General features: G+C 33.9%; 1 protein-coding gene across 1 annotated transcript; it reads right to left on the bottom strand.

Annotated features, from left to right (window-relative positions):
- On the bottom strand, positions 1-8,353 carry LOC145585299 (carbon catabolite repressor protein 4 homolog 1-like). The gene is made up of 12 exons (XM_081642012.1): positions 8,023-8,353; positions 6,337-7,063; positions 5,966-6,052; positions 5,638-5,730; positions 5,467-5,550; positions 5,292-5,372; positions 5,084-5,137; positions 4,899-4,996; positions 3,869-3,977; positions 3,497-3,662; positions 2,650-2,810; positions 1-256 (listed from the first exon to the last, which is right to left on the bottom strand). The coding sequence occupies exons 1-11, from the start codon at positions 8,112-8,114 to the stop codon at positions 2,671-2,673; spliced, it is 1,731 nt and encodes a 576-aa protein (XP_081498138.1). The 5' UTR covers positions 8,115-8,353; the 3' UTR covers positions 1-256; positions 2,650-2,670.

An 8,353-nucleotide genomic window follows, 5' to 3' on the forward strand; every position in this document is an offset into this window, starting at 1 on the left:
TGAGGTTGGATCTTTCACTTGCTATTCCGAAGTATTAGATATTTGAACAGAGTTTTACAAAGTGGCAGGGTGTTCATCAGCTCAATGACTAATAATGAAGTTGAAGTTAGGGTTTGAACTGTTGTACAGCATCATGCAAGTCTAAGTCAATAGGATGGTGTTTGAGCAAAGACACTCCCATTAGCTAACGCCAAACAATCGCAACTAGTCCAGAACTCCATTTGCTAGCCTTAAAGCCATGCCAAACAAAGCATCCCTGTCAATATAGAAGATTAGTACTATTAGCATTTTATCATCAAAAGTACTTTCCCGTAAGTATCTTCAGTAAAAATTGTCCCAAAATAAAACAAGAGATAATAGTCGTCAAAACTTATTTTTGAACACTGAGATTTCCAATAGGAATATGGAAAACATGAAGTATACATATTTTTTTGAGAGGGCATGCACTCCTGTAGTCATGCCTCATACTTCGTATAGTATAACATAACAACCAAAGCCTCAATACTTCCTCAGTTCACTTTTTGCTACAAACAGTAATAAATGTTAGAAATAGACATCTAATAAAGGAATTAAGGAACGGCGGGAGTACCTTTATATAATTTATACTCCATTTTGTAATAATATTGTCAAAAATATGTACAACTGTGCATTACATGGAATTTTAATGTTACGGGTTTTTGGTCATATTGTTGCAACTAAAAGTGAATGAAGGAAGTATCATGAAGTATAATATAGCAATATAATGTTTTGCACGAGAATACGAGACTAAGCCACAAAGAGATAGAGATTGCGACAATTGCGTGCATCATGCAAATTAAATAAATTATTAATATCTAAATGGGACAGGAAAGAGATGATAAGCTTAATTGAATAAATATAGTCATAGATTCAATTTTAATTCCCACTTGTCACTTAAAAAAAGAAAGAAAAAAAAAAAAATAGATAAGGAGAGCTACCCACAAATAAAGGCTGGGTCACTACCAGGTAGGAGGGAAGTTCATTTACTATTGGATACGCAGACAAGGTTTTCATTTAAAGCCCAGACTCCAGACTAGTTATTCAATTTAATGACCTCTAACACTTTGCTTGTTTGGAATACTAATGCTCATCAGTATTTTCTGCAAAAACTTATATCAAGCTACTCGTGCATTTATGTCTCAACAATCAAGGCATCAAGGATATGCACGTTTTTCCGTAAATGCCGATCCTTCTTTGGATAAAATAGGACTTCTAACTTCCACCATTTTCCTTCATGTTCTAATTACCATAATCCATTTAACTTGCTTGAAGTGGTCTCTATAAGTAAAATGCTCGAGTAATAAGATTTGGAGTCAAAGCTCGTCTACATCAACTAACTGTTATAACGTAATGTCTATAAGTTATGCACTATATGTTCTCGAGTAATTCCCAAGATCCAGGCCTCAAGCACAACCACAAAGGCTATAGGTTATGCACTATATGTTCTCAACAAAATCATGGCTGATTGAGGAAGAATTAACTACTTAGATTTTCAAAATCAAGACTTTTTCAAACAGAAATACAATGCATCAAATTCAGGTAAAAGTACATAAAATACTGCTAAAAAATATCACTCTTGAGTTAAAAATAATTGCATAAGGTAATGTCTTGAACAACCAGAGAAGAAAATGCCTATTTAAAGGATAAAATTTATTCTCATCCCAACATCTTTGACTAAATTGGCATATAAATCTACTATACTTCATATTCAATTATTAATAAATTTAGTCCATGTTTTCATAGCTAAAGGTCCACCAAAACATCAAACTAACAACTGAGTGATTCATTCCAACTATATTTATATAAAAATAAAATCTTTCAAAATTTCTCATACTAAATCAAAACATGGCTCTCCAAATAAATATTATGAAGATATTAATTTGATAGAAACTATTCAATAATATAAATACATAACTAAAGAGGGGGTTTTATGTGGTATTATCTAGATCATAAATTATACTTCGTATTATGACAATCCTATAACCTTATCATGTGACATGTAAAGGTATCAACAATACATCACCTAATGGACTTTTTTTTTTTTTTTAATGAAACCTAATGGACTTGAGCACTCATTTGTGAATTGCTCGAATTGGCTTCAAGATATATAAAATTTTCAAATCCAACAAGAAAGCCCGGAAAATGAAGATAATACAGCAAATGGTTATATCACCTCACAGCAGCACTTAACATTATTAACTGAAATAGCCTTTTGACTGAAATTATTTTTTCCTCACAAATTTCACCCTTACTTCCTTTCTTGATTCCCCTTTATAACATGTCAATGCACTTACTTGCTAATGTTCTTGCTAAATACATGTCATCATACTTTAATTCTTCCTCTCTCTGAATTCTACTTATGTAACCTCTAATAATCAGAGATCACTTTCACAGTCAGGCAATTGGGAAACATCACAGATTTAAGATTATTATGTGGCTTATCTAGGATATCGCCAATGTTCCAAGATCACAAGTCCATCACTAGGCTAGTGGAGAGCACTACAAAAGCCTTCAATATTGAAACACATGTAATAATAATACATTCATAACACAACTTCCATGATGAGATCTTTACTAGATGTTTTAGTGCAAATTTATGAACCAGGAGGTATATAATATTTCTAGACATACCATCATATGAACCTTGCGATTTCACCCAAGAAACGGTCTTGTAATTCTAAAACTTCCCATGAGTGCAACATGGTCTGATGACCACAAAGGGGAGGGAAGAGATCTACCCACACTCTCAAAGTCAGGGGGCTCCAAGAGGCCTTCAATTTCCAAGCTATCCACTGTATAAACAATCAAAATTAGAATTGAAACTATTTTTTAAAGCATAAGTAAATACAGCTTGATGAATAAATCAGACAGCAATGGCAATTAATTACACTTTAAAACATGACTTAACGATATAAAATTTACATAAATATGGACCTGAACTGCTAAAAGAAAAAAGAAAAGAGTAGCTAGGTTAGCACATGACGTGCCTATGATAGAGCGAGTTTTAAAATCAATGAATAACTAGTGAACAAACATACAGGTCAAACAAATCATTCAGCAGGAAATTCTTTGATTAGCAACTACCAATCAACATAACCACATAGCAACAACCCATACGAGTCAGAGTTCCAAGCAATAGAAAAGCTCATTCCAGTAGAATTCCTCAGGTACAGACTTATGATTTTCTACTCCAATATGTCACGTGCAGTCTAAAGAAAGGTGATCTTTATAAGAAAGCTGATTCGAAGTTGAGAAACCTACAATGTAGAATATGATTACAATCTATATCATCAACCCATTGGATAAGGCTCCTCCATGGAAGATTGGCAGGGTCTGGGATATTAGGAATTACACTAACCTTATCCCTTCCAAGTATCAAGAAAAGATGACTAACATGACTGTAAAAAGCGAGAAGGGGAAAACATAGAAAGGTAGATCTTGGCGAACAATGTGACAAAGGCATAATTTGAAACAATACCTGTGTAAAAGATATAATCCAAAGTACCACAAAAGGGTGACAAACAGGTAGAAGCACGTGACAAATTGGTGAAAAAAGGTTCCCCTGTTTCCGAATGCTTCATTTTCATCCTTTGTCCTTTGGTATCATTGAGATACTTGGAAAATGCTGACACATATGCACTTGCCTGCAATGAAGTACCGACTAACAGTATAATCACAGGAGAGAAATATTTGGGATAGAAGAGAAATGCAACAGCTAATCAGTACCATACTACCATCAGAAGCATCACAATTCACAACTACGGAGTACTACACAAATGTTGTCCATACAAGAATTAAGTATTACGTCAAAAGTCATAAAAAGATGTAAGAATTTCGAATATGAAGTTACCAATTTCATGGAATGTTGAAGTTTGAGATGCTGAAATATACATAGTTGATCTAGTGCCTGTGTACATGCAACATTCACCTCATGCTTTGTGAGCAGAACGTAAGGATCACTGCAAAAACAGATATTTTCCTGAGAAACAGATCATGGGAAGCTATAAACTCATGACTGATATAAATTGATTCTAAATAGAACTTCTTCTATTCAATTTGATTATAACTGTAATAAGAGCATGGTAACAAGCTATATTTGCTAAGATTTGCTGAGAACGCTTATTCACATGTAAATTTTTGAATTTTTCTTTCACTTTTTTAATGGTCCCGTGTTTGATTCAAGGTGCCTATCCTCAGCTAACTTTAAAATTCACTCCCATTTACACTATATACTGCCAATGAGCCAAGCACCCAAAAGAAGCTAATTATCCTGTCTATCTTTTGCTAAATGTAGAGCAGTAACGATTCACAAACAATCACTGTAACTAAGCCCTTTTTCTTCTTGTCGGACTTAAAGCCTATGCAGTCTTTTAAAAGCTACCAAAAATCATAAAGGTCCCATCACAACTCCCAAATCCCAATTACTTCTGCCAATTAACTCATCAAAGATAGCAGGAAGGGCAATTATATAGGCTTGCAAGGAAGAGATTTAATAACAATCCACTTCAAAACTGGAAGAAAGAAGTTCAGTAAATACCCACTTATGTACAGCAACTCATAACTGTCACATAATCAGGGAGTAGTGGCAGACTAGTAGTATCATACAAACATTTTTTAAGCACAGTGGAAAATAAGATATAGTGCAGAAGATGTTAGATTGTTAAAAGCATGGATCAAATTATTAGTAGTTCAGCATGAGATTCAAGACTATATATTCTCCATGAACAAACTTAACAACTGCTGGAATGGGCACCATTAGATATATCAACAAGTATTGTCAGCTAAGACTAATATACAAACAAGAAAGCCCAGTATACACCATGAAATCTATGTCAGCAAAATTCAAAATCTAGTCCTCATGCTGAATTTAGGTGGCTCACCTTCCAGGAATAGAGTTCATATCCCCACAGATAAAGAGAGGCATTCTTGGGTCAATAGTCTTTTGGCTCAATTCTATTGCATTGACAAGATCAGAAACCTTTGCATACAAAAAGATCCCTTGAATCAAAATATAGATATAATGCCAACATCAAAATATAGATATAATGCCAAAATCTAAATCTACCTGGAGCAACTTCACGTCAGCGAAATTCACATCAGCAAATATGTGAGTATTAACCTGCATTTTAAGAAAGTAATCAGTTGGAAACATGATCATTAACCTACATTGGGCATCCAGTAATCAAACAGTATCTAACACAATCAATGAGTAATAGAAATTTAAACAGCACCACACAGAGTCTAGAAGAAGATGCAGCAGTCTTAGCAGATGCAGCACAGAGTCTAGAAGAAGATGCAGCACTCTTAGAAAAATGGTCCACCACCTCCAATATGACAACAAGAGCTACATTGCCCTGCCAAAGAAAAATTCAAAAAGAAACAATGATTACGAGGAAAAAAAATCCAGCTCCACACAATTTAATGAGCAAACAAAATACGAATACAGACCTTTATCAGACGCTTAACAGCATCTTCCCTCAAACCCGGTTCTAGTTTGTCGATCAGCAATAATGCAGATTGACTAAATTCAAGCTATAACCAAGGGAAAAAGATCATATTAAAAAAATGTATAAACATCCTTATAAATCAACAAAAACCCCTGGAGCATCTTTACGTTACCTGATATGATTTAGCCTCCTTAAATATGTCATTGCGATAAAACGTGGCACATCCATCAAATGTATAACCACTACCCAACGTACGCGTGTATATCTGGGTAACATACGTAAAATAAAAGACATGAGAATAGCATAAGAAGATATTATTGACCAGTTGATTCATCTATCTTCCCCAAAACCTAGACACATTCTCATTCAAACTGAGGAATGAATAGTTGCACACAAGAGTAAGAGTGGTCCAATTATTTTCTCATGTCGCCAGCCAGAAGCAGACAAGAATAGAGTCTTTAGCATGCAAAGAAGAAAAAACAACAAAATTGGAAATATACCCCTGTAGTCTTTTCCTTGTAGGCAACAGAATAGCCAACTTTCTCTAGCTCTGGCTTGAAGAAATCCTCAAAGTGATCGCTCTGAACCTGCCAGACACACAATATATACCATAAACAACAACAAAGCCTTACTCCCAAAAGGAATTGGAGTCAACTAGCAGGAACCAAAAGAATTTGGGGTCAGCTAACAAAATAACATTAAATGGTCTTAATTTAAGATATTAAAAATAAATAAATAAATAAATAAATTCAACGTGGCAATTATTCACTTCATAAATGACAAATTTTGCACTACGACTAATAGGGTAAGGTATATATCAAGCATAAACAAGAAGGATGACAAATGTCCATGAAAATCCATGAGCTATTACCTCTTGAAGGCACATAATATCTGCATCATATTGTATCAATTCATGAAGCAGATTTTTCCGGCGGTATTCCCATGTTAGAGCCCATTCAGGACAGTAAAAATATTTGTCCATACTAACACAAACGTGGGACAAAATATTATAAGTTAGAACAGTAAAATTGCCAACTTTAGAAACCTTTTCAGTCAGGCCATGCTTCTCAGTATTCAGTGAATCTGGTAGCCAAATAAGAGAGCGAGAAGGCAAATTTAGCCTCTGAATGGTGGGGTCTTTCACAAAGGTCTCTTCTGCACACACTGCAGCTTGTAAATGGTGCGGGCTAGAAGATTGGAGCTTAAAACTAAAGCCAACACCATCAGCTAATGGTATTAAAGCATTTGAAGGGCCCCCCTTGTTAACCCACATCCTTCCAGTTGGTACAACCACTTCTATCTTTTCATCAAACCATGACACCATATCTCCGGGTGGCCAAGAATTACATCTATTAAGAGTTCCCTGCGCTTTAGAATCCTTCTTGTTACAAGAATTGCTAACATTAGCATTACGATGACGCAAATTATGATTCTTCCATGCATCTAGGAAACACTTTTTTGAGCAATGATAACTGTGTTCGACAGACAGTCCATGATTTACACATTCTATACACTGCACAGTTGCTACGTCATTGCTGTGTATAGAACAATAAGGTATGTCAGCATGGTTAACAGTATCAGTACCTTGTCCTGGAAGCCTGTGTATTTAAATTGCAGCTTTAGTGACAATAGCAATCAAATTTCAGAATAAAACAAGATGGAGGGAATAAAGAAAATTTGAAAACTAGCCCAACTAAAAGATGAAACAAAGGGCAGTTAATTTTTTGCCCATTCATATAATATTCACAATCACATACTTCGTATTCCTATTAAAAAAATAAATAAATAAATAAATAAAACTGTCCAAAATTCATATGAATGATTATATCCTACTTGTATATACAATAAAGATTGATTTTGTATAGTTTCATACTTTTAAGAAAGTAATATTCCCTTTTATCCCACTTCATAATTCAACTTAAGGAACTCGATCAAGCACTTAAAATGACCTGTTAGATGGATGGAGGGACAATAGAGTACACATTTAATTTATTTTCCTTCATGTTTAATAAATCTTTGAGGAATTCAGAAAAATTACTACCTCCATTTTCTTGAATAGTTACTGCTTCGTACCTACTTTATTAATTCGTATGTTACACGGAATATTTAATAAATCTCTTACTCTCGACCTCACACATCACAAAAAAAAGTAAAAGATAACAACACTTCTTGAGTTCTCTACGGTTTCTATTGCTAATTCATGAAAATGGAAGTAGTACATTGTTAATTCAATCACAGTACTCCATAAAACAGAAAGTTGAACTACAATTCAAATACCTTAATTCCAAAAACTTCAGAAGTTACAACTCAAATTCTTGAAGCATATAAAACAGAATTTAATCGAAAATTGCAGCATACATTACTATAATAAACGCAAATAAAATAATCAAAATTGTTCAAATACCCTAACTCCCAAAACTTTCAGAAGTTAGAACTCAAGTTCTTTAACTATATAACACAATATTTAATCAAATTCACTAAAAAATACAGCATACATTATATAATAAACTGATCAAAATTGTTCAAAAACAAAGAAATTGAGATTATGTAAACTAACCCACAAAAGAAAAGAGCATTTCTTGGACCATCAGAACCAGAAGAAATTGGTATAGATTCACAGTGGATCTTTTGTAAACTTTGAATAGCCATTTTGATGACTGAATTGAAGGAAAATTGATGTTTGATGATTGAATAGAAGGAATTTTAATGAAATTGGCAACATTAATATCAAAGAAAAAGATGGAAGAAATTTTTGTGAAATTGGACAAATTGTTGCAGCGAAATTTATACTACTTGGAAACATCATTGAAAGAATTAAAGGGTTTTCAATCACGTGAGAAATTTCGGTTATTTGGTTGATATTTGCAAATTGCAATGGTTTAGTGTTG

The sequence above is a fragment of the Chenopodium album genome, chromosome 16, assembly GCF_948465745.1.
Source record: "Chenopodium album chromosome 16, dcCheAlbu1.1, whole genome shotgun sequence".
NCBI classification, from domain to species: Eukaryota; Viridiplantae; Streptophyta; class Magnoliopsida; order Caryophyllales; family Amaranthaceae; genus Chenopodium; species Chenopodium album.